This window comes from Rhinolophus hipposideros (assembly GCF_964194185.1).
Source record: "Rhinolophus hipposideros genome assembly, chromosome: 24".
Taxonomy (NCBI): domain Eukaryota; kingdom Metazoa; phylum Chordata; class Mammalia; order Chiroptera; family Rhinolophidae; genus Rhinolophus; species Rhinolophus hipposideros.
Genome location: NC_138070.1, coordinates 21,785,910 through 21,811,588, shown reverse-complemented (window position 1 = coordinate 21,811,588; position 25,679 = coordinate 21,785,910). Strand labels below are relative to the sequence as shown.

Genomic DNA, 25,679 nt, shown 5'->3' with positions numbered 1-25,679 from the left:
ATGTTCATTTTAATTATATTATAATGAGGCTAGATTTCAAGTAATGGAGGTTGGGGTGGGACTGAAACTTCCAACCCTGTAATCACGTGGTTGGCTCCATTGGCAATCAGCTCCCATCCTTAGGAGCTTTCTAAAAGTCACCTCAGTAACATAACAGAAAACACCCGTATCACTCCCCACACTTGGGAAAGTACAAGGGTTTTTGGAGCTGTGAGCCAGGAACTGGGGTAGAAGGCCAAATATATATGAAGTAAATTTTGGTCATCTCAATGACCACCTATGTATTTCTTATACATGACGATATCACACCTACGCTTTCTAGAAAATGATTCTATAGACCCTCTCAGAGAAAAATGCACCCCATGATATGGTCTCAGGAAGGTGGCTTGGAAAACACTCACATCTGGATTGATTCCTATAACATTCATCCTACAACTCCGCATCTTTTGTTCAAAATATGAAATTATTATCATCAACACGAGGTTCTGCGTTCCTGCATATTTAATAACACACACGTGCACTGGTTTGTCACTTAATGTCCTGGTTTGTCAGCCTTTCCTGCAGGTTCATCAGCAGGTTGAGCAGGCTGTGTGCCTGTCTCTGTGGTGTTTCTTTAAGAGCTTCCAGGAATGGAGACACAGCAGCATCATGAATCACACACTCCATGTCTTGACCAACAATTCCAATGAAAATATTTTTTTTTCACAGTACCATTTACTGACATTTCTATTTTCTTTTCTTCTTCTTTTCGTTTCTTTACTTTTCTTTTAAGGTTATAGCCTTCAGAGCCTTGACACAGAAAATTTTAACAACCCAACCATTAGGAAACGTACCCATACTACCATTTGACACTCTCTCGGTTTATGTTTATCTTTATCTTTCATTTGACACTCTCTCGGTGTATCTTTTATCTTTCTATTTTCAATTGAGTGAATTGTTTTCTTATAGGGAGGTCCAGCCCCCAAAGGTGGCAGCAGGGCTGATGTGGCTGCAGTTCTCAGACCCGACGGTAGAGGTCATGACTAACCAAGAAATGGTGTCTTTACCAGCAGGCTTGAGCCCATGTCTCCAGGGGCTTTGGTGCCCCTCCATCCTGAGCCATTCTGGGCCTGGAGCCTCTCAGCAGTTCCCACCTGTGGCTGTCCTGCTCTGGAGGTGCCTGGTGGGTGTCTTCCCTCCTAGGTACAGTTCTGGCAACCTCCCTTACAGAGATTCCTTATTCTTACCTGTTCCAATCATCCCCGGTGGGTTGGGGTTGGCCAATGGCAGTCTGTGCCTTTTTGATCCACATCCATGCTTTTTGTTGTTTGTAATTGAGAGGGTTTGCTTTCAACAGACATAAATTATAAGAAGTAAACAAACAATAAAGTCAAATGGTGACTGAGTGCAGTGTAGGTGACAGCTAAGTCCTGGTGGTGACTGCAGTGGCACTACCATCCTGTGTACCAACATAAGAGGAGGCAGTGAGATTCCCAGGTCACATGGCAGGAGGAGGGGCAGAGAAAACACCACAGAAGTGACCTTCAATCTTGAACTTGTGCTTTGGCAGATGGAAGGACCTGAGCTAATGCTAGAAGCATGAAGATCCAGTATGTGTGGGACTCTCCGGTACCCAGGTATGAAGAAGGGGATGCTGGGAGGTGCAGGCGGAGGTGAGCCTGGAAAGCCAGTTGTGGCAAGATGAGTATGGGCTTTGGAGCCATGTGAGAACCAGACATTAGTTCCTAGACAATGCAGAGCGGCCTGGGTGTGTGACTGGTGGGGTAGGAGATGGGGAGGGACACTGCCTGACTGCTGGATGGTGGAATGCAGTGTGGAGAGCTGACTGGAAGAGCAGATGGGGAGAATCTATCATTAGTAGAGACCTTCTGCCAGAGGCCTGTAGGCTTCTGAGAGAGATGGGAGTGGCTGGGTACCAGGGTCCTCAAGGTTATTGCCCCTGCCTTGCCCATCCACTTACCAAACAGCCTGCCCACGGGTGCTGTTTATCCCACGGGTCCACGCCTGTGTGAATGGGTGCCCACGTGGCTCAATAACTGCGTCCAGCGTAGCTTGGGTGCACCCATGTGGATCCAGGTGAGAAGAGCAAGGGTGAGGAGGGGAGAAGGCATGAGGGGGTGTGGGCAGGACCAAGGTGCCAGGGGTCGGGGGCTACAGGCAGCAGACTTAGCCCACCCTCCCCCACCTTACCAGGTCTGCTCTGCTCATGTGTACGCGGGTGCCCAGGGACAAGCTGGGCAAGAACACAGACACATGAGTTACCAGGGGCAGGGCTCTTGTCCGCAGCCCCCAGGTGACACTGGATGGCCTTGTGGTGCTGAAGGAGCTGGTGTGGGCTCCAGGTGTGGGCTTGGAAGAGCCAGGCAGCCTCCCTCTGCTGACCCTGCATGGGGGTGATGGGGGTGCTGGGGGTGCCACCTCTGTTTGGCAGATGGGGACAACCCGTGCCTCTTGCCTGCCCCTCGAATGGGGCAGTGCAGTCCCTTCCTGGCTTCCCTCAGATCCTGTGGCAGCTGCCCCGCCCTGGGCCTTAGGTGGGTGTCAGTGATGTGGCCGTCCCTGCCTCCTGTTCTGGGTCCCTGGAATCCAGGCCTCAGACTGGCCTGCCTGTGACCCTGCTGTCTGTGGCTCTCGGGGATGATTTGTTGGATGGGTGGCCGTGCCTGGCGGCATGGCATGAGCAAAGGGAGGCTTTCCTGGGTACACAGCTGTGACAGGAGACTCACAGTCCCATCCTGAATGTCCTGGGTCAGGTGCTTATCAAAACTTCCTGGTCCCCATATCAGTAGGTCCTGCTCAGAGGGCTGAGACATAACAGACAGTCCATCTTGTCACGGGTTTTTGTCCATCTCCCTCCATTGTTTTTGTCTGTCTCTGAGTCTCATTTTCTGGTACATGAATTAATGAGTGAATGAATGACTGCCTCACTGCCCTCCTCCTGATCTGTGTCTTCCTATCTTGCTTTCCTGTTACTCTCTCTCCATCCATCCCTCGCCTCTCTCACTCCTCCCCTTCACCACAGGGCTGTGGCCCCAGATCCCAGATGCCAAACACAGATGAGGTCTTCTTGTGCAGGGTAAGGCTGTGGGGCCGAGGGCTGTGGCAAGGCCTCCCTGATGGCTCTGGCTGTGCCAGGTGTGGGCCCAGCTTTCCATCCACAAGCTTTCTGGGTCGTACCTGGCTCTGCTGGGCCTGTCAGCTCGCTGCCTTGTATGCCTGGGTTCCAGGACTGCCGGCTGTGGGCAGCCTGGCTCCGGGAGGCTACGTAGCCCTGGCCTTCCTTTTCCACTGGGACGACTCTGAGCCAGCTCTGCCTTCTCTATATCTGGTGGTTCCCAAGGCCTCTTTTTGGAAAGGCCAATGGCCTCACCAGGAACCTGCCTTGTGCCTATTTTCAGCCCTTTCTTCCCAGTCACACCCTCCACAATCCCAGGACTGTCTTGAAGTGGCCCTGCCTAATCCCTTCAGAATGGCCAGGGGTAGAATGTCCTCACTGGCCAGGCCAGACTAGGTCATGTGCTGTCCCTGGACCAAGGGTGGAGTCAGCCCTGCCTCGGCCACAGGGCCTGGAAGTATGCATCTTTCTTGGAGGGTAAAGCAAGGCTAAGTATCCCCAAAAGTCTTGTCCACTGAAACTTCAGATCCCATGAGAAGAGCCAGAAGATTTTAAGTTGCCTTTGCATGGGTCAGGAAGCGCAGAGAAAGGCTCCCACCTCCATGGGTCCCAGAATGGGGCCAGAGCAGCTTTCCAGGAAGCGATGGCTGGGTGCCCAGAAGGGCCAGGACTGCTCGGGCTTGCTATCTGATCCGTGGCCTACCCAATCAACACAGGCCAGTGTGGACACTAGGCCCAGGCTGTCCTCCGGCTCCATGAAAACCCTTGCCTGCAATCCTGCCCTCGGCATCCTAAACCTGGGTCCTGGCCGAAGAGAAGTGCATACAGCAGCCAAAGAAGAAGCCCAGTGCAGGCCAAGAGGAAAATTGACAGGGAGGAGTTTGGTCACACGGGAGATGGGAGCCCTCCAGCCATAGGAGAGCCAGTTGCCCAGGGAGCATAGGCTCCCTGTTGCCCAGGGAGCATAGGATCAGATTTGGACTTTAGGAATTAATTCCCCATGGTTCTGTGTGAACCAGGACCAGGGCCTAGGGTGGAGGCAGGGCAGCTGCTCTGGAAGCTGGCAAGGTCATCCAGGCCATCCAGAGGCTCAGTGGGGGGAAAAGAGATGCAAGAGGTAGAGCGACAGCATGGCAGCACTTGGCAATGGAGGGGTGTAGTTAGGATGAGGAACAGGAAAGACGCCTAGTGGCCTGGCCTGAGCCCCAGGGGATGCAGTGGGGAGCTGTGGAGGGGGGCAGTTGAGTGGGGAGACGGAGGTGCTTTGTTTTTTTTTATTGGGGAAGGGGAACAGAACTTTATTGGGGAAAAGTGTTTACTTCCAGGACTTTTTTCCAAGTCACGTTGTTGTCCTTTCAATCTTAGTTGTGGAGGGTGCTTTTCAGCTACAAGTTGTTTTCCTTTCAGTCTTAGTTGTGGAGGGCGCAGCTCATCTCCAGGTCCTGTTGCCCTTGCTAGTTGCAGGGGGCGCAGCCCACCATCCCTTGCGGGAGTCGAACTGGCAATCTTGTGGTTGAGAGGGCGCACTCCAACCAACTGAGCCATCCAGAAGCTCAGAGGCAGCTCAGCTCAAGGTGCTGTGTTCAATCTTAGTTGCAGGGGCGGCTGCCCACCATCCCTTGCCAGACTCCAGGGATCCAACTGGCAACCTTGTGGTTGAGAGCCCACTGGCCCATGTGGGAATTAAACCGGCAGCCTTCAGAGTTAGGAGCATGGAGCTCCAACCACCTGAGCCACCGGGTCGGCCCCAGAGGTGCTTTTCAGATGTGAGGATATTTCTCAGCGTGGAGAGAAGAGAGACCAGGGCTGGAGGTGGGTGGGGCATGTGTGTGTGTGTGTGAATGTGTGTCGCAGGCCAGTAGGCAGGCATACATATAAGGCCTTAAAGACCCGAAGTGTGTGCCTGCCCAGCTGTCCTCCCAGCCACCTGCCTGTATCACTTCAACCTAAAGGAGTGTGAAAGCCACACTGGTTGCCCCAAGCAGAGATTAGGGAGGCCCAGCAGGACTGGTGTTTGTTCCTAGCCGGAGGGATGGAGCAGGAGGCAGAAGTGTTCATGGGCTTGCAACATCCTATGAAGGAGGAAGAGGGCAAGACTGGGGACCCTGCTTTTGGAAAACCCACTACCAAGGGGCATAGCCCATCCTGCTGTCACCCCCCCAGAGGCAAGGAGGGTGACAGCTTGGCAAGGCACCTCCAATGGTGGAGGAAGTGGGCTTTAGGGAGGGGCACAGACCTCAGGCTCCATTCTGAGGGACAGAGGAAGCTCCCAGAGGTCAGAGGTCGTAGGTGTGAGGAGAGGACAGGTGAGGCCAGAGAGAAAAAGAGCAATGGTACTTGAGCTCTTTCTGAGCCTGCTCTCGCCTCCCTGCCATACCATCTACATATTCGCCAGGAAGAATGGCATTCCCTTTGAGCTGAGGCCTCTGAAGTTGGCATGAGGTGAGCCTGGAGGCTAGGTGGGCACCGTGGATGGAACACCAAGGGCCAGAGCCAGTGCTAAGCCTCCCCTCCTCTCTGCCTCCCCGGGGAGCACCTGAAGCTGGAAATCCTGAGAGTGAACCCCTTGGGGAAGGTGACTGCCCTCAGAGATGGGGACATCCTCCTGGCTGAGTGGTAATGGTGACCAGGGGATAGCCAGGTTCAGCCAGGCTCAGAGCCAGGTTCTGCCTGGGTCTGGAGCTCAGAGTTGTGGGGAGGCAGGGAGAGGTAGCAGAAGGCTGATATCCTCTGTCTTGGAGATCTTTCTAAACTGCCTCAGCCCCTTCCTCCTTTCAGCCCGCCCAGCTCAGAGGGCAGGGGGCTGGACCAGGGGGCTGCTTGGGGGCTAAAGCTGGGAGCTTCAGAGTGGGAAGAAGCTGGAGTGAGGCTTGAAGTGAGCTCCTCCCCAGATGTCCTGAACATGTCCTTTCAGAGTCACAGTAGCCAGGCAGCCCCAGGGTAGCAATGGGCTCTGCATTTCGGCTCCCCATGTGCTCACTATTCTGAGGTCAGATCATAGAACTTCCTGCCCCATTTCCTCCCTGGAAAATGGGGCCTATCAGAGAGTGGGAACTGGGCTCCCAGTGCCAGGAGCCGGAAGGGGATCTAGACAGGGGTACCCTCTGAGCCCCTCCCCCAGGCTCTGGGCTTGAGGGAGAACCCAGGCTGTAGTACTAGCCAGGAAGGAAGGTTGCAGCTGGGCCCAGAGAGGAGCAGAGTTTGAAAATGAAGGAATGGAGCAGTTTGGTGGGGGAAACGTGACATCTGGAGGAGGATATGTGAGGGGGGAGGTTGTCCCCTGGAGTTGGAGTCGGAGAGAAACCGCGTCAAATCACCCTCCTGTGATAAATAGAGTCCTGCAGTCCTGGCAGGGTGGGGAGATCTCTGACACCCCTGCCCGCAGTGTGGCCATCTTTTCATAGCTGAGCCACAAGTACCAGACTGAGGCTCACTGGTATCCACCTGACCTACAGGCCCGTGCCTGCGTCGATGAGTCCCTGGTGTGGCAGCACACTGCCATCCAACATCTACCTGTGCAAGGTTAGCTTACCTGCTCTGTCGTGCAGGATTGGGCAGGAGCCAGGAACCCAGACATGGGAGGGACCGGTTGGCCCATATGCTGCCTCCCCTCCACTGCCTCAGGCAGACATCACTAATCTATCACAGCACTCTTGCCTCTGAGCCTGAGAGAAACCTCAGAATCCTGCTGAACACAGAGCCCCAAAGGAAATTACGTATGGATGGTGGCTGGGGAGGAGGGGAGAGGAAGCTGAGGAGCTTGGGAAGCCCAGGATAAACTGCCTCCTTTCTTCCCTGTCCGGTCTCTCCTGCCCCTCAGCTGGATGCCACACAGCTGGAGCGGCTGTTGGGTAGGCTGATGCCCGCTCTGCAACACCTGGATTGGGAGATTCTGGAGGCTAGGTCCTTCCTGGCAATGGAGCAGGTCTCCCTGGTAGACCTGATGGTGCTCACAGAGCGGGTGCAGGTGAGTTTGTCCTGTCTGTTAGCCCTCTGGCGGATACTCTGGGCTGGGCTGAGCCTCCAGCTCCAGCCACCCTGTCTTCTCAGCCCATTACTGTTGGCTGTGATACATTCCAAGAGTTGCCTCAGTTGGTAGCATGGCGGGCCCACCGGAGGCTGCCCTGGGTCCTGAGCTTGTCCAGGAGGTCCACAGACTCGTACTCAAACCTCGGGATACCCAAGAAGCCCATCGGGATGTTCAGCTGGCCCAGGAGCTGGAGCAGCAGCTGAAGGAGTCACTCTGCTGCGAGGAGTGCTGCCCGCAATCCTGTCCCCTGCTACCTGCAATAAACAGGCTGTGTGCTCTCCACTTGTCTCCAGCCTTGCTCTGCCCCAGGAAGTGGGCTCTCCCCATTTCTGCATGGACAGGGAATCTTCCAAGATCACTGCAGATAGTGAGCAGCACTCAGGCCTCCCCATGGTGTCTGCATTCCTCAGCTGCCAGTGCTAATCCCTGGTCACTGCTAATCCCAAACAAGCTAGAAATTTCTGGGCTCCTCTGCATGGCACAGCCTGCCTGGCCTCCCCTGGACTCTCCTCTGACGAGCCCCAGACCCTTGTTTCTCTTTCTCCCAATCCTTTTCTAGGCACAGTTCAAGCTGGACTGAGCAGTAGATACTCCCAATCTCTGCTTCTAGAGCCCTCCAAGGTTAGGTTTCATTGCCCATCCTCCTCCGGACCCTGCAAAGTCCCTTTGGTCACATTCTACTAAGAAAGCCTGGCCATGGGAATTCCTGTGCATAAGCCCTTCTCAGACACAGGCCACAGACACACTATGTGCCAACGGAAGAGTAGGGCAGAGTCACAGCCACCCTAACTGCCCCTGCCAGCCTCCTGTTCTGAGCCTGGGGCTTCTCCCAGCCTACTCCTGGGTGTCCTCAGAATCCTGCTGCTGTAAGAATTCCGGGCTTCACGGCCTCATGACAACACCAAATGAAACAAGAAGTTCTAGAATGTGGGGTTTTGGCTCTGTGTTGGGGAGGGCTGGCTGGCACAGGGCCAGGGCTCAGGCTGCATCCAGGCTCATGCTCACGGCCTGCTGGCCACCGCTGGGGAGGGCCCAACACGGCTCTCAGCATGGGCCTGGAGCTCTACCTAGACCTGCTGTCGGCTTCCTGCCGAGCCGTCTACATTTTCGTCAAGAAAAACAACATCCCCTTTGACTTCCAGTTTGTGGATCTGCTGAAAGGTTGGCCCCCATTGCTGCCCAGGCATGCCTGGGCCTGGGAGTAGGCAGGACACAAGGTCCGAGTGTTTCTGAAAAGTGGAGGCAGCGACCAGGGAGAACGCCTTCCCCAAAGTCTACAGGGGAAGAAGAGGTTCCTAAGGGAAGTGTAGGCCGTGTGCCTGTCCAGCCTGCTTGTGCCAGTCTCCACTAATTCTGCCCCGGTATGACGAACAGGCTCTTAGAAGGTAAAGTGGCAGAGAGAACAGCGGAGGGGCCCCCAGGCGCCCAGCCAGGGCCCTCGCCTTCTCCTTGTGGGTGTCCAGTCTTGTGAGCTGTAAAGCACCTACCAATGATGTTGGCAAAGGTCTCAGATGTGTCTGGCCATCCCACATCTAAGAGTCCAGATGCTGCTTTGGTTGATATCCATCCTTTCCCAGTGTTCCGACCTGCTCAGGGTGACACAGACCCGGTGAGTCTCTGCCCACGGTCTCCAACACATCCCCAAACACAGAGGGGCCTTAAAAGATCAACTTGCAGAGGCAGGGCCTCTAGAACAAAAGAACACATGGAGCTCCAGAAATAAACAGCCTGTGAGTAGAGCACCAGAAATATTTCTAACTGGAGACAGCTGGCCAAGGAAGAGTTAAAACTCCTGCCCCCACATTGGGTTGATTGCTGGTCAAAGGGTCCCTTTTGGATTCCAGCTGTGTGCTGAGGCTAGTGCTGCCAGCTGCAGGCTATGGCTTCAGGCCCAGGGTTCGGGCTGGGACTGGCAGCCTCCAGCATCTGTGAGCCAAAGGGTATTTCTGGTCCCAGCGCCTGGGATGAAGGCAGTTGTCCCAGTCCTGGTCCCTTTCTGCCACTGACTTGCCTTCTGACTTGGGTTGAGCCATGATATCCTCTGGGCCTCAGTTTCCCCTTTTTGAGCCAACAGAGAGAAAGGCATTTCTGCCTCTGGGAGTCCTGGCTCTCTCCTGGGGTGCCAGCAGCCTCAGACCTTTCCTGCCCCTTTCAGGTCACCACCACAGCAAGGAATATGTGGAGATCAACCCCCTGAGGAAGCTGCCCAGCCTCAAAGATGGAAACTTTATCTTATCTGAAAGGTAACAGTCTTCCTGGGGCCCTTCCTTCGTCTGTCATTGCTCCCCTTCTGGAGGATTAACCTGGGGCTGACCAGCTAGTGCTTGTTTATTTCCTTTACTATGGACATATTCACACATACACTAACGCAGATGAATACCAGCGTATGAGGACTATAATGACCCCCAAGTACCCATCACCCAGCTCCAACGGTTGTCCGTTTGTCCTCTCAGGGGCCTATTTTGCATCATCTCTACCCTATTCTACTTCCCTGCCTCCTGGCCACCCCATCATTTCACCCAGAAATGTTTAGGAATGTACTTCCAAAAGATTCGATCTCTTTTAAAGAAACACACCTCCCCAATACCATGATGACACCTAATAAAATTAATAGTAATTATTGGATTTTATCAAATATCCTGTTCATATTCAAATATCTCTGATTATCTCTTAGATATTTCCTTTGCAGTCATGTGTTTGAATCAGGGTCTAGATAAGCTGCAAGTATTGCAATTGATTGATCTCTGTCTTAAATGCTTTTAAATCTACAGCCCCACCCACGCCCCACCTTCTATCTTTGCATTTTTTGTTGTGGTTGAAGAAACCAGGCCCATGGTTGTGTGGCGTTTCCACAGTGTAAATGTTGCTGATTGCATTCTCACGGGGTTTTGGAACATGATGCTCTGCCCTTCATTTCCTGGATATTGGTAGTTGGATCCAGAGGTTTGGTAAGAATCAGGGTTGATTGGTTTTCAGACTGCTTCACAGGTAGTCTCATCATTTTCAACTTTATCTCCCAAGTGGACCACAGACCCAGGCCTCGTACTTTCCTAGGGCTGCTATTACACTGACTAGGGGCTTAGAACAACAGAAATGTACTGCCTCACAGTTCTGGGGCTACAAGTCTGAAATCCAGGTGTTGGTAGGGCTCTGTTCCCTCTGAAGGGCCTGGGAAGGATGTGTTCCAGGCCTTTCTCCTAGATTCTGGGAGCCTCGCGTGTTCCTTGGCTGGTAGATGGCCACCTTTTCCCTGTTTCTCTTCACACTACCTCCCCTCTGTGTACGTCTCTGTGTCCAAATTTCTTCTTTTTTATAAGGACACCAGTCATATTGATTAAGGGTACACGCTAATGACCTCACTTTAACTTCATTGCCTCTGTAAAGACCCCATTTCCAAATACAGTCACATTCTGAAGGACTGGCATTAGGACTTCAACCTATCTTTTTGGAGGGACACAGTTCAATCCATAACAGTCTGTCCTCTGGCTCCCCCAAATCTGTGTCCTTCTCATGTGCAAAGTATGTTCTCCTCTTCCCAGTATCTCCAAAGTCGTAATCATCCCAGCATGAACTTTAAGTCCAAAACACCATCATCTAAATCATCCAAATCAGGTATAGGTGAGAGTCACGGGATGATTCATCCTGGGGCAAAATTTCCCCATCTGTGAACCTGTGAAACCAGATGACTAGTCATCCTATTTCCAAAATACCATTGGGGGACAGGTATGAAATAGGCATGCCCATTCCAAAACAGAAGAAGAGGAAGGAAAAGAGGATTTATGCATTTCAAGCAAGCCTGAAACCTAGCAGGAAAAGTTGCCTTAGATTTTAAGGGGTAAGAATAATCTTCTTTGGCTCATGATCTGTTCTGTGGGTGGTATCCCCATCCTCTTGAACCAGGAAGGCCAAGGACCAGGTCTCACCCCAGTACCCCACTTGGGCCTCTGGTGGCAGGATAGCCCCGCTGGCCTCTGTACCTCCCTCTGGGTCATTCTTCCCTTTTCTTGAAGGCTAACACACATCGCAGTTGAATAGCTCCATCAGCCCATTTCACAGAAGTCTGACAACCTTCCTTCATTTTATCCCGTCTCGGATTCCTTCCATCCAAGATGGCCTCTTTTTGTTGAAATGGTTCTTTGGATCCACAAGTCATGTACCTAGTCTCTTTGGCAAACGGTTGTCCAGCCTTATCCTTCGTGTTCTCTCCAGAGCAGGGCCCTAATCTCAATGTGCCAGAACATCTCCCCTCTGCCCTTGGCCTTATTATGCCACATTCTCACCCTGGTGGTCCCTTCCCTTTCAGCTCCTAGTCTGAGCCTTAGAATGATGTGCTCTTCATGCCTGGTGAATCCACTCACATCCCCTTAGGCCTTTCCTCACCCCCTCCAGCCTCCCAGGCCCCAATGCCCAAATGTGTCTATTAGAGCACTTAGTGAGGCTGCAAATGGCAGAAATCCACCTCAACTAGTTTTAGTAGTTTTATTGGTGTGCATGACAAGCCAGAGGAATCTGAGCCTGGCTGCTGTGGTGCTGATGCTTTTCTTGCCCATATTGCCTGTGGGGCTTTCCTGTGGGTATGTCTGCCTTCTCCTCTCAATATTCTCTATAGTCATAGCTGCCCGCAGCTTTGTAGCCACATCGTTGGAGTATCTGGTTCTCAGGAAAGGAACAACCCTGCCTCCTCGGGGAATCTGACGTTCCTAGGGAAGGACAGGGGTGGGCTCAGTCTGAGTTACCTGCCTGCTTGTGGACTACTCCACAAGCTGGGGCCTGGGACCCGTGACTGCCAGCCACCCCCGTCAGAATTACTCAATTGGAGATGATGGAGCAGGTCCCTGTGGAAAAAGTGGGGGAAAGAGTGCTGGGCAGACAGAAGACCACATGCCCTCTCCAGGGTCATTCCAAGGATTGTGATGCCTAAAAGGGCTCCACCAGTCATAGCAAAGTCTGGTCCACCTGGAGGCAGGAAGTGTTTTAGAACATGCTGGTGTGGATGGGTCCCTTTGGTCCTGGCACTCCCAGTGTGGGACTGGAGGGCTGATGTCAGAGAATAAGTGTAGGGTGACCCAATCTCAAGGTTCAGGACAAGGAAACACAGAAGGTGTGGTGATGACAAAGAGATACAGAAAGTGTGGTGGTGTGGGCAGTGGGCTCTGGCGGGCTCTGGTGCAGGCTTCAGACAAGCTTGGAGGAATCAGTCGGGTCTGGGAGCCACTGGCAGGTCTGCTTGAAGCAGTTGTGACCCAGGACTGGCCAGCAAGGGGGTGCTCCCAGAGGTCATAGAACGCCCACGGTATTGGGCCACTGAGGCAAGCCTCTGCCTGCCTCTCAGGCCTCCTGCAAAGGCTGACGACTATCTTGTCCCCCTTGCTGCCAATTCACTCTACTACCCCACTTCCCCAGCTCCCTCATGCCCCCCCCCACCTGACCCAGGTCACTAGTTATGCCAGGCAGTCAAGAAAGGTGGCAGAGTGCATGCTTGGGGCTGAGCTGCTGAGGTCAAACCCCGATCCTGCCACTCATGGGATGTGTGTCTTTGGCAAGTTAGTTGTACCTCTGAGCCTGTTTCCTCAAATGCGGGTAGGCAACATACCAGCAACCACCGTATAGGGTTAGTGGGATCAGCTGGTATGATTCAGGATTTAGGATTGTCCTTCTCTGGGACCTCCTTTCTCCTCCTCTGCTCCCAGGCTATTCCTTCTCCTCTTCCTCTCCCTCCACCCATCTCTGCTTCTTCCTATCTGCTGACTCTGCCCAGGGGACCCCACATGCTCCTCAGACTTTGATGTCATATCAGACTGAGCTCAGGACTCTCTGGGGCCCCAGATGTCCCAGACACCCCAAACACCCGTGTCCACCCTGAATTCCTCCCTTCCCTCCCCCCACCAGCCAACAGCAAGGTTTGGGACATCCCCTCCAAAGTGTGCCTTCAGCCCGTTTCCTCCTATACCCTACTGTGGCCTCTGCCCTGCCCAGACCCCAGCACCCCTTGCTTGGGTGTTGCGGCTGCCTCCAACCTGGCCTCCCTGTTGTTGCTTCTGCCCCTGTGGCTCACCCTCCATCTAACACCAGAGGGAGCTTTCTAAAAGTCAAGGTGGATCTTCTCATCCCACTGCTTGTATAACCCATAACCTAAACAGTTAAGTCCATGTCATTCCTGAATCTCCCAGGGCCTCCCCATGTGGCCTTCCCATTGCTGGCTGTCTCTAACCACCCCCTGCCCCCACCCTTCTTCCTGTCACACTCTCTGACTCCTTTCTTCAAATTTACCATGCTCCTTTTTGCACCCATATTTCCACACATGTTGTTCCCTCTCTGGACTGCCTTTCCTGATGCCATCTGCCAACTCCTACTCACCCTGCAGGGTCTCCCTCCCTGCCCTTGCTGACGGGCGAACTGACCTGGCAGCCTTTCCCAGGGTCTTTGGGCTCATCTTTCCCCTGGGAGAATGTGGATGCCTCGAGACTGCCTGTGGCTGGAGGCCCCACATTGGACCCAGGCCATGCTGGGGTGGTGGTCAGTGTATTGAAGTGGGGGACGGCAAAAGCAGTGCCCTGACCTGCTCTTTCTGCAGCGTGGCCATCCTCTTGTACTTGTGCCGCAAGTACAGTGCACCCTCACACTGGTACCCACCAGATCTGCACGTGCGTGCCCGCGTGGATGAGTTCATGGCCTGGCAGCACACAGCCATTCAGCTGCCCATGAGCAAGATACTGTGGATCAAGGTGAGCAGGTCACAGATGGGGCTGACCACTGGTGGGCTCAAGTAAAAGTCCCTGCCTCCCTGAGCCTCATCTCCTCAGTTCCCTCTCCTGCCTGCCTTACAGAGATGTCGGGAGTGTGGAGTGAACCACTGGGTATGAAAGAGCCTTGTAAAGGCAAGTGGAAGGGTACCCAGGAGGGGCTGATCTCACTCAAGCTAAGATAGGATTCAAGGAATTTCCTTCTGACCCAGAAAATACCAGTTGAAGGGCCCATAGAGACCACCAAATTTGAAGATCACAACTACAATCATGATAGAGATATGTTCTGAGAAATGTGTCATTAGGTGACTTTATCATTATGCAAAATCATAGGGTGCACTTACACAAATGTAGATGGGATTGCCACTACACACCTAGGCTGTATGGTAGAGCCTATTGCGCTTAAGGACAGCATGTTACTGTACAAAATGACATGAGATTAGTTCAAGCGCAAGAGAAAATGATGCAGTCAAAGAGATGATGATAAACGTGAGCTGTATGAGGCTGCTGCCAGAGGAACACAGCCTACTGTTTTACAGCAAACGTTTTCTTTTTTACAAGTAGGAAGAATACACTCTAAAGTAACGATAAAAAGGTATAGTATAGTAAATACATAAACCAGGAACACAGTCATCTATTATCATTATCAAGTATTATGCGTTGTACATAATGGTTGTGGTATACTTTTATATGAGTGGTAGTGCGGTAGGTTTGTTTACACTGGCATCGCCACAAACATGTGAGTAATGCGTTACAGTACGACATTATGATGGCTACAACATCACTAGGCAATAGCAATTTTTCAGTTCCATTATAATCTTATGGGACCCCCATCAAATATGCAGTCCATCGCAGTGCATACCTGTAACCGGCACATGTACCAATACTTCTTACCCTATGCCTGTGACAGACATCACTAATCAATCACATGATTGTTTTTTCTGCGAGATCTCAAAGTTTTTCTGAACAATGGCCCCAGGTAACTTCTGCCAACCCGAACTGCTAAAAGAGGTGAAACTACTTTACATCTTTGGTTCTGTCCAACGCCTCTCTAGCAGACAAGGGTCAGGTGGGACAGGGGTGCAGCCTCCTCTTCCCTCCTCTCCCCTGCCCTGGCCAGCTGCTGATCCCAATGATCACAGGTGAGGAGGTTCCAGCTGAGAAGACAGAGGAGATTTTAGATGAGGTGAATAAAAACATGCAGCTCTTTGAGGAGAAGTTCCTGCAGGACAAGATGTTCATCACCGGGGATAACATCTCACTGGCCGACGTGGTGGCTGTGGTGGAGATGATGCAGGTATGGAGTGTGGTGTTGGAGAGACAGAGCCCAGGCAGAGGTGGGACTCATCTGTGACCAGAGGGGCCATCACTTGAGGATAGGCTGGTGAAGGGGGAAACATGGCAGGAGTGGAAACCAAGTCTGTGTGACTGGAGGCCACAGGGAGCACAGCAGGTTTTGAGTCAGGGAGGACCATGATCATCATCCATGCTTTGCAAAGATTCCTCAGTGTGGGAAGGAGCTGGAGGGTAAGCCTGAGATAGGGAGAAGAACACAGCACTTCTTGATCAGTCAGCCAGGTTTCTGGATGCCTCTTGCTCCTCATGGACTCTTCAGGAAGTTTCCAGAGGTTTCCAGAGAGTCCTATGGCTGCAGCGCCCCTTTTCCAGAGCTCCAGACAGCTGTACAGAGCAGTCCCCTGTCTCTGGGTCAAAGGGGCACCCACTGCAGATTTGGGTGTGGGGCATGCATGCAGGAGAGGTGCCCAGTTCTGACCTAGTTGGTGTGCAGGATGGCCAGTTTAGACCCTGGGCGGTGCCTTGTGAGGTCAACATAATCTCTGGCCATTTGGAAAGTGGCCATTTTGGTCCTTGGTCAGTGCGCAGTATAGACCAGCACCAGGAAAAACCACTCTAGCTTTTTTTGTCCCAGGTGGTGCAGCCCCTACATTTCACTTCTCACCACTTACATTTAGCGTCCCCCATCCCCTTTTGGGCCCCTGAGCATCTTGGGTGTATGTTTCTTAGGTGGCGTGCTGGGTCTCCTGTTCCAATCATTGTGCTTGACCACAGAGGGAGGTTCAACATGGGGAAAAAGAATTGATTCCTCCCGCCCTCATCTGGGAACAAGGGGTTTCCCTGGAAGAAGAAAGGACCCATAAGAGGTTTCACACTAGAGAAGTGGGAACCCCCTGGGCCAGGCCTCACTTCAGAGAAGGAATCAGGAACCTTGGAGCAAGACCAGTGGCCAAGAGACCGGGGGGATTCTGAGTCTTCCATCACTATCCCACATGTATTACAGAACCTGTGACCTCTGGTCCAGGCTTCAGAGGTCAGCAGACTGAAGCTGTAGGAGGGGACTCAGGTGGGGCTGCTCCTCAGACTGACCACACCTTCCTCTTTGTCTATCCATAGCCCATGGCAGGCAACCACAACGTCTTTGGTAACAGCCCCAAGCTGGCTGAGTGGCGCATGAGGGTGGAGCTGACCATTGGCTCTGGCCTCTTCTTGGAGGCTCATGAACGGCTGACAAAGTTGACGGAGTGGGACTGTTCAACATTGGATCCAACAGTTAAGGAGAGGGTCTGCAAATTGCTGCAGAAGTTCAAGTAGAAGCAGCCCATCCTGAAGAGCCTGGCTGGCTTAACCCTCTGAGACTCCTTCCTTGGGAGAGATGCTGAAAACAACTTAGTTTCTTTGCCTAATAAAGAACTGGAACAACCACCACGGCTGCTGAGCCTGTGACAGTTGGTATGAGGATAGGGTCTGATGTGGGAGTGGGTGATAGTGGGTCCTTCCAGCTTCCAAAAAGAATTTAAATATGACTAAACTGCCAAAAATTATAGTCGGTGACTTTAATATTCCACCATCGATAAAGGAGAGAATGAAACTGAACATCATCAGGGAAATGGAGGACTTGAACAACACTACAAACCAATTGGATTTACCAGGCATATAAGTATAATACTCCACTCCAGGACAGCAGAATAAACATTCTTAAGTGCACGTGGAATACTCTCCAGGATAGAACATATGTTAGGTCATAACATCTCAATACGTTTAAACAAATTGAAATCATACAATGTATGTTCTCTGAACACAGTGGAATGCACCAGAAAGTCTGGCTCCAGAGTTCATTCTCTTAGACCCATACTCCAGAGATCCCAGTTCTAGCAAGTGTCAAAGCCTCAGGGCTTATGGTCAGCATTTGGGGGTAACTCATATCACTCCAACTGCATGCCCCCAAATTTGACAGACTTGGTCTTCCTGCTCCTGCCAGCACAGTGCCTCACATTCCCTGGGTTTGTTTCTTTCCTTCTCTGGGCCGGTTTCTCCATCTTTTGAAACGATGAAGAGAGATCTAGCAATCCCACTTATGGATATATAACCAAAGGGAATGAAAACAGTTTTTGGGTCTATAACCATGCGGTGCCTCAATTTCCTCATCTGTAAAATGGGGATGATAGGAAATTGTGACACACACTACAATATGGATGAATCTTGAAGACATTATACTAAGTGAAATGAGCCAGTCACAATGGTCTGGGACTGAGGGCCCTATTGCCAACCCTCTGGCTGAGCCCTGAGCCCCTGGCTCCACCCCTTAGGCACGCCCAAGGTAGCACCAGAGATTGGACCAAAATGCGCAGCTCCTGCCCAATAGGGAACTACATCCGGGAGGCATGGCTGCCCCTTCTGGTAAGTCCCACTCCCAGCGCTGGGGTATGCTGTGCCCCTTGTGTTGCAAGTCTGGTCACGCTGCCTCCTGCCACAGGCCTGGAACTCTACCTGGATCTCCTGTCCCATGCATGTCACGCGATCTACATCTTCGCCAAGAAGAATGGCATCCCCTTCAAGCTGCGCACTATGGAGCTTCTCAAAGGTGGGCCCAGCTGGGTTTGGGGAACAGAGATGTCGGGGAAGAAAGGGGAGACCAAACATTGCTCGGGGGACCCCTCCCTGCGCCACCCCTTTCCTGGGACCATCACCGAAAAAGGTGAGCCACCAGGAATATCTGAGATTCGGGTAATCCCTCAAAATCTGTTTGGTCCCCTGGACTAGAAGACAGGGCTAAGCTGAAACCGAATAAAGCGGGGTGGGGCATGAAGAAAGAAGGAGAGGCCTGGCCAAGAAAGCAGTGTACCTGGACATAGGGATAGGAGACCTCCGGAAGAGATGGGGGCAGGAGGAGAAGGGCTAATGGGGACAAGTGTAGAGAGTGGGTCAGAGTGTAGTCCCTCCTTTGTGGCTTCTAGCTGCTGAAATTTTGCAATAGCAGGCACTACCCAGGGCCTCAACTTTTCAGCCCTGCTCCCTGCACTGACTGGCTCAGTCTGCTTTGGAGTCCCCTTCTTCCTCTTCCTTCTCTTGCTTTGCCTTTACTCACCTTGTCCTCTGTTTCTCTTATTCCTGATGGGGAAGAGGCACCCCCGGGGTATGCTGGGAACAGGAGGTACTGTGGGGGCTTGGTGAGCCCTGCACCCCGAGCAGGAGAATTTGTTTCTCTGGCAGACCCAAAAGTCCCCAAGGACACAGCTGGCATGCCGAGGACTGGCATTTGGTGGGGTAGCGGGGAAGCATCAGCTAGGACCAGCCACATTTCAAGAGTTCCAGTGTTTCCTACGGAGTACTTTAGCGAGAACATAGGGATGACAAAGAGCAAAAGGATGACAGGAAGGTTTTTTGAATAATCAGGCTATCTGAGGCTAGTCTGAATGCCAGATGATGAGAGTGAATGCAGACTGGACAGAACTGAGCTTCTTTAAGGCTCAGCTTTGATGCCATCTCCCCCAGGAAGCTCTCTCTGGCCCTTCCATCAGGAATTGTCTCTGAGCACATGGCAGGCCATTCTGCTGTGGGATTTTGCCTGATGGTAGGATGAGCTTAGGTATTAGCCTCAGAGAGACTCTCAGCTCTGCCACCAAGGGCTGTGTGCCTTGGGCTAGTCCCTTCACTGTTTTAAGCCTGGCTTCCTTGTCTGGAAAATGAGGCAAATACCTTGGCACATTGTCAGGAAGGTTAAAGAAGTGACGCTGCATAAAGCCCCTAGCACAATGCTCTTCCCACACCCACCATGTCCTCCCTTCCCCCTGCAGTGTGGCCATACTGCTCTGTCTGACCCACAAGTATAAGGTTCTTGACTACTGGTATGCTCAGGACCTGCAGCCTGTGCCCATGTGGATGAGTACCTGATGTGGCAACATACAACCTTACAGAGAAACTGCCTCTGGGCACTGTGGCATAAGATGAGGCCCCTGAGATTGGGGGACAGTGAGGGCATCACTCCCAAAAGGGCTCAGGCACTATTGTATTCCTTTTTTTTAAGTTTGGATAGTTTCCAATGACCTGACTTGAACTTTTCTTCTGTTGTGGCCAGGTTGCTGTTAAACCCATTTAATCCAATCTTTATTTGAGGTATGTATTTTTTTCAGTTCTAGAAATTTTTATTGGGTTCTTTTTTAGTGTTTCCATTGCTCTGCTGAAATTCACCATCTGCTTACTAATTGGGTCCATCTTCTAAATTCTTCAACACATTTCTAAGTTACTGAAAAGTCTTTGTCAGCTAATTTCAACACCTGGATTTTCTGTGGATCTGTCTTCTTTGTGTGTTTTTTCTTTTAAATAAATTTTATTGGGGAATATTAGGGGGCAGTGTGTTTCTCCAGGGAGTTGTCCTTCAATTTGGTTGTGGAGGGCGCAGCTCAGCAACAAGTCCAGTCACCATTTTCAATCTTTAGTTGCAGGGGGCGCAGCCCACCATCCCGTGTGGGAATTGTAACATCAACCTTGTTGTTGAGAGCTCGCCCTCTGACCAACTGAGCCATCCGGCTGCCCTCTGTGGATCTGTTCCTATTGGTCACTTTATACCCTCTTCATTATGGGTCACATTTTCTCTTTCTTTGCATGTCTTATAATTGATTATTGTGTGTCAGATATTATGTGTAAGAGTAGAAACAGAAGTACATAAAAAGGACCCTTAGAAAAGCTTGTACTTTTTTTTGTCAGGAGGCCTCAGTGGGAGGTTAATCTCTTCCAGCTAATATGGAGGTGGGCTGGGTTGCACTTTAGTTAGTTTCAGTTCATCTCTGGTTTCAGGTATCTTGAGAGTAGGATCAAGTTGCTTGCTTGCTCCAGGAGGGATGCAGAATCTAAGCACCACTACAACCATGAGATCTCTCTACTTTTAGGCCCTGCCCTCAGTTCCCCACATGGCTGCTTAGTCAGAAAAGTCCCATGCCCATGGCAAGTTTTCACCCTACCTGCTTGGACCCCAAGGATGAAACGTGGTTTGTACCTAGGAAAAGCTCATGCTCCTCTGGAACTTAGTTCATTTAGTCCAATGCTGCAAAATGGAAGTATAAAGTGAGTCATATATGTACTTTTAAATTTTCTAGTAGCCACATTCAAAATGTAAAAAGAAACAGGTGAAATTAATGTATTATACTTAACGTATTATATTCAGAATATTATCATTTTGGCCAATAAACACATGAAAAGATGCTCAGCCTCCCTAGTAATTAGGGGAATGCAAATTAAAACTACAATGAGATACCACTTCACACCCATTAGGATGGCCATTATAATATATATGTTTTATATATGTATATATTAACATATATATTATATATGTGTATATATAATATATATATAATATATTATATATAATATGTTATATATAATATAACATATATTATATGTTATATATGATATATAATATATATCATATATAATATATATGTACCAGAAAATAACAAGTGTTGGCAAGGATATGAGGAAATTGAAACTCTTATGCACTGTTAGTGGGAATGTAAAACAGTGCGACTGTGGGAAACAATATGATAAATCCTCAAAGCAATTAAAAATAGAATTACCAAATGGTCGAGCAATTTCACTTCTGGGTATATACCCAAAATAATTGAAAGCAGGGTCTTGAAAAGATATTTCTATACCCAAGTTCATAACAGTATTATTCACAGATCACAATTGCCAGAGGTGGAAACACTCCCTGTGTTCATTGACAGATGAATGGAAATGTGGTACATACATACAATGGAATATCTTTGAGCCTTAAGAAGGAAGGAGATTTTGACACGCGCTACAACATGGATGAACCTTGAAAACATTTGCTAAGTGAAATAAGCCAGACGCAGAAGGACAAATATTGTATGATTCCACTTAAATGAGGTACATAGAGTAGTTAATTCATGGAGACAGGAAGGACAATGGTGGTTGGCAGGGGCTGGGGAGAGGGAGAAAATGAGGAGTTGTTTAATGGGGACAGAGTTTCAGTTTTACAAGGTGAAGAGACTTAAACCACAATGGTGATGGCTGCACAATATTCATGAATGTACTTAATGCCAGTGAATCGAACGGTTAAAATGGTAAATTTCATGTTCTATGTTTTTTACCATAGTTAAAAATTTTAAAATTAATTCACTGTGTAACCAATAGAAAAATTATTAATGAAATCTTTTTCTTTTTCCTTTTTTTTAACTAAGCCCTCAGAATCTGGCATGTATTTTACATGTGAAGCACAACACCTCAGCTAGGACCAGCCACATTTCAAGAGCTCAGTGGCCACTTGTGGCTGGTGGCTACATATTGGACAATACAGATTTAGATGTTTTTCTTTTTTTGTTTTGTTCTTTCTTTTATTTTCCTTTTTAAAGAGTTCTATAACTCTTCGATGGTTTTACAGAAAAATAAGATTATTTTCTTTCCAGAGTCATTATGATGAAAGCAATGTTTTTTGTGACTGTGGATATCCTAATCAGAAGTGGAACTCCTCATTTTTAAAAATATCTGGCTAATTCTGGATCATGAGTTTTATTGTTCTGTCTTATATCATTTTTCATATAAGAAAGAAACGTTAGTCAACAAATGTCAAAAGATCAGTTCTCTCCTTGCGGCCGTGGAATGAGAGCAGAGTATGAACTGCTGCTGCCGGAGTCATGGCAGGACAGGCATTTAGAAAGTTTCTCCCCCTCTTTGACCGAGTATTAGTTGAAAGGAGTGCTGCAGGAACTGTAACCAAGGGAGGCATTATGCTTCCAGAAAAATCTCAGGGGAAAGTACTGCAAGCAACAGTAGTAGCTGTTGGATACGGCTCTAAAGGAAAGGGTGGAGCGATTCAACCAGTTAGCGTGAAAGTTGGAGATAAAGTTCTTCTTCCAGAATATGAAGGCACCAAAGTCGTTATAGATGACTAGGATTATTTCTTATTTAGAGATGGTGACGTTCTTGGAAAGTACGTAGACTGAAATCAATCACTGTGACATGGCGCCCATTCCACTGAAGTTCTGAAATCTCATCATGTAAATAATTTCCATGTCTCTTTTGTAATAAACTAATGATATCCAAAGTAATGACATCCAGTATCTCCTAAAATTTAGTTCCACTGTACTGATATAAACATTTCCAAATAAAAATAAACAAATAAATGGTTAAAAAAAAATAAAACCCCACAAACGTCAAAAGATCTCTTTGTTGCGATCACTCCTTCCTGAGGGCCACCCCACTCTGGAATCTAGTGCAAGTCCTTCTAGTTCACGATTTTATACATTACTACATTTTATACATATCCATAAGCACAATAAAGTTTTGTTTTGCTTAAATTTTATGTAAATGCTCACATACCATTCTACAACTTGCATTTTTCCATATTGCCGTGGGTAGATCTAATTTATCCATTTTATCCACTCTATAGTATCTAATCATGTGAATAAATCAGAATTTATTACCCTATTATGGTCTTTTGTATTTAAAGAGGAACAAAAACCCTTTTTTAAAACTCTAAGAACTTTGGAACCACCCAGTCAGAACACAAGGGAAATGTAGACTGTCTCTTGCAAGGGTGCGGCAGATAATAAATGACGGAGGTGGTCCAGGTGGGCTCCGGCCCACCGAGAGCCTATGTGCTCCTCCTGAAGGAACAGCTTCTCCCCACATCACCCTTACGTACCTGCCGAGCAGGGGTACCAGGTAGCAATTCTCCCTTTATTGTCAAAAAGAAGCTGGAAATCTGGACTTTAATATGTAATCTCTCCATTTTTAAATGTCAACAGCTGATTCATATTTTTAAACACTCTGTAACCAAAGGAATGCCATTAGCCCAGCCCTGGCCTCCAGGCCACCAGTGTGTGATTGCTGATCCAGCCTTGTTGTATGGGGGAGGGAAGTGAAACCCTGAGCCAGGAGTCAGAGTACAGTCCTACTCCTGTTTATCTTTCCAGAAACCCGGGCTCCCCCAAGCAACTTTACTGCATTGACCATGAAGTCCTGTGCTCCCCATCTACTCTGTCTCCCTGACCGCTGCTAAGCCTGAGGTTATTGATGGTTTTGCCCTAAAATGCCCTCCTCCCGAAATCCTGGACACCTCTCTCTCCTGACTCTCCTCCTTAGTCCCTAGTAACTCACTGGGTGAGAAGACATTGGTTCTATGCTTGGCAGAGTCTTTTCCTGGCTGTGCTATCTCTGGAAACTGACTGTCCCTCTCTGGGCCTCATGTTTTTATTTACAAGATGAGTCATGTATTGTTATTCCTGTATCGTAGATGAGGAAATTGAAGTTCAGAGAATTTATGTATTTTGCTGTTGGTCACACAGTTCATAAGTGACAGAATGAGCTTTTAATGGAGAGACCTTAAAAGCTCATCCTCTTACTCATATTGTAAGAGGGACTGATTTTATATGCAGGAGGAAAGAGGTTATAAAACAGTTCCTAAGCCAGCACTCCCCTCCACCAAAATATGACACTCATTGTTCAGGTTCCCTTTGAGTCATTCTCAAAGGGGGTTGAGTCTTTTAAAAGCCTCCAAGTCTCAACCCATCAGAGTTCTTGGAAGCAGGAATAGTTCAGGGAAAAGGGGTCCTTGGGGACTTTCCCTGCCGGCCTACCCAGGACATGGAAGAAAGGTACATAGAACCAGGAAGCAGTTCCAAGAGCAGGGGCTTGCCTTTCTGCCCCCGAAGCTGGGCTGACCCCTAATTCCCCACTTTGCCTGCCCACCCACCAGACGACGGACGTTCCCTGCTTTACTGGGTGAGTCAGCATCTCTTGAGATGCTGGCAGTCACTCTGGCAGAGTTGGATGTGACTTTGAAGATACTTGAGGGCAAATTCTTCCAGAACAAGGCCTTTCGCTCTGGGCACAACATTTCCCTGGCTGATCTGGTCCCATCACGGAGCTGATGCATGTGAGTGCTGTGGGCAGAGTTTACAGGGTGGGTTGCTGAAGTCCTGCCTATGCTGCCCCCACCTGGCTGAGGGATTATACTTATTTGTGGTAACCTCTTCTGGAGCCATGTGGTCCCCAAACCAGGCAGATGCTGCCATCCTTGGCCTCACTCATCCACCCCTATTCTATCCTGTTCTCTTTTTCCCTATAGCCTGTGGGTGCTGGCTGCCAAGTCTTCGAAGGCCAACCCGAGTTGGCTGCATGGCTCCAGCACGTGGAGGCAGCAGTGGGCGAGGTCCTCTTCCAGGAGGCCCATGAAGACATTCTGAAGGCCAAGGACTTTCCACCTGCAGACCTCACCATAAAGCAGAAGCTGATGCCTGGGGTATTGGCCATGATCTGACGAGTGCGGAAGCCTTGACCCTGCTCTGCCCTTGCCAGTTCACAAAGCGCCTTCATTTCCAGGGTGCCATGGGAGGCAGGCCCAGAGAACAGGAGAGACTTGCGCGAGTCCCACTGAACCATGGTTCCCCAGCCCAGGTCCCTACCCCACCTTGTCTTCCATAGCTGCCTGAAAGCTACGATGAGAATGGCCCACCCAGACCTGTCTCCTTTAATCACTACATTTTGTTTTCAGATTGGTGAATAATCCTGGGATTGGCCTGAGATTCTTTTTCTAACTCCGATGTGTGATTTATTTGACCTTCCTTCTGCCCTTGCCCTGGTCTTGGTCTCTATCCAAAAGACAACCCCTCTTCAAAGGGCCTGTGATTCAGTCTCCCCTGATGGTTGCCAAGAATGAAACTCATAACTGCCCTCTTGCCTTCTAATTCTTGGATTACCAGACAGTATAGGGGTCAGCAGGCATCCCACATATGTTGGTTTTGAGCATGGTAGATTAGTTGGCTGGGCTGACCAGGATCCCAGGACAAGGCCCTTTGGCCCCAAGTCATGAGTCCTGCATCTGTCCTTAAGAATCATTGCAGAATCACCTCCTAAAATCCAAGTTCATATGCCGATGCACTAGTAAGCCACAACATTGAGATACCGATGCTTGGAGATGGAGAAAGTTTTATTCGATTTTGGCCAAAGCAAGAAGACAAGAGGGCAATATATCTCAAATCTGTCTCTTTCAAACAGCAAAAGTAGGGAGTTTTTATGCAGCTAGGGAATAGGGGAGTTCCAGGAAACTGAGAGAAGTCTGTGTTTCTTTAGTCATAGATAATGTTTTTTTGTATTAGGACTCCTGCAGCTGGTTGCAGCTGGCTTGGAGGCATTCTTTCCTTCTGCAAAACAAACTTACAAGTTTTTCTTGTGGCCCTGGGGTTATTTCTTCCTGCTTGACAAAGAAACAGTATATCAGCGACACAAAATTATATTGTGAGAACAAGGGGTGCTGGGTTTAAATAACCAAGATTCTGCAAAATATCTCATAATTGCCTGTCAGTGACATTATCTTTAAAGCAAAAAGCAGAAACTAGACGTCTTGTGACTATCACCATTGTTTAACCTGTCATTGTTTTGTGCTTAAGAGCTATGTTTTTCTATTGTCTCAAGCAAAATGTATTTTTAAACATTTCTGGAACTTGCTCTACAGGCAGTCTTTCAGAACATGACT

At 49.7% G+C, this 25,679-nt stretch overlaps 3 protein-coding genes across 3 annotated transcripts; all 3 read left to right on the top strand.

The window, feature by feature from the left end:
* Nucleotides 1–4,376: 4,376 nt before the first annotated feature.
* Nucleotides 4,377–16,962, top strand: LOC308492240 (glutathione S-transferase theta-4-like). The gene is made up of 6 exons (XM_081036982.1): nucleotides 4,377–4,927; nucleotides 6,936–7,082; nucleotides 9,301–9,388; nucleotides 13,720–13,870; nucleotides 15,009–15,185; nucleotides 16,301–16,962. The coding sequence occupies exons 4-6, from the start codon at nucleotides 13,814–13,816 to the stop codon at nucleotides 16,496–16,498; spliced, it is 432 nt and encodes a 143-aa protein (XP_080893108.1). The 5' UTR covers nucleotides 4,377–4,927; nucleotides 6,936–7,082; nucleotides 9,301–9,388; nucleotides 13,720–13,813; the 3' UTR covers nucleotides 16,499–16,962.
* On the top strand, nucleotides 8,195–24,379 carry LOC308492244 (glutathione S-transferase theta-4-like; the record flags this gene model as incomplete). The annotated part of the gene is made up of 2 exons (XM_081036986.1): nucleotides 8,195–8,306; nucleotides 24,273–24,379. 2 exons carry the CDS (start codon nucleotides 8,195–8,197, stop codon nucleotides 24,377–24,379), a joined length of 219 nt encoding a protein of 72 aa, XP_080893112.1.
* On the top strand, nucleotides 21,838–22,095 carry LOC308492242 (10 kDa heat shock protein, mitochondrial-like; the record flags this gene model as incomplete). Its single annotated transcript, XM_081036984.1, has 1 exon — nucleotides 21,838–22,095. One exon carries the CDS (start codon nucleotides 21,838–21,840, stop codon nucleotides 22,093–22,095), a length of 258 nt encoding a protein of 85 aa, XP_080893110.1.
* Nucleotides 24,380–25,679: the final 1,300 nt, after the last annotated feature.

Coding starts and splice junctions, on each gene's coding strand:
- LOC308492240 (XM_081036982.1), top strand. CDS start 13,814: ATGGCCTGGCAGCACACAGCCATTCAGCTGCCCATGAGCAAGATACTG. Junction 13,871..15,008: donor GCAAGATACTGTGGATCAAG/GTGAGCAGGTCA, acceptor TGCCCTGGCCAG/CTGCTGATCCCAATGATCAC. Junction 15,186..16,300: donor CTGTGGTGGAGATGATGCAG/GTATGGAGTGTG, acceptor GTCTATCCATAG/CCCATGGCAGGCAACCACAA.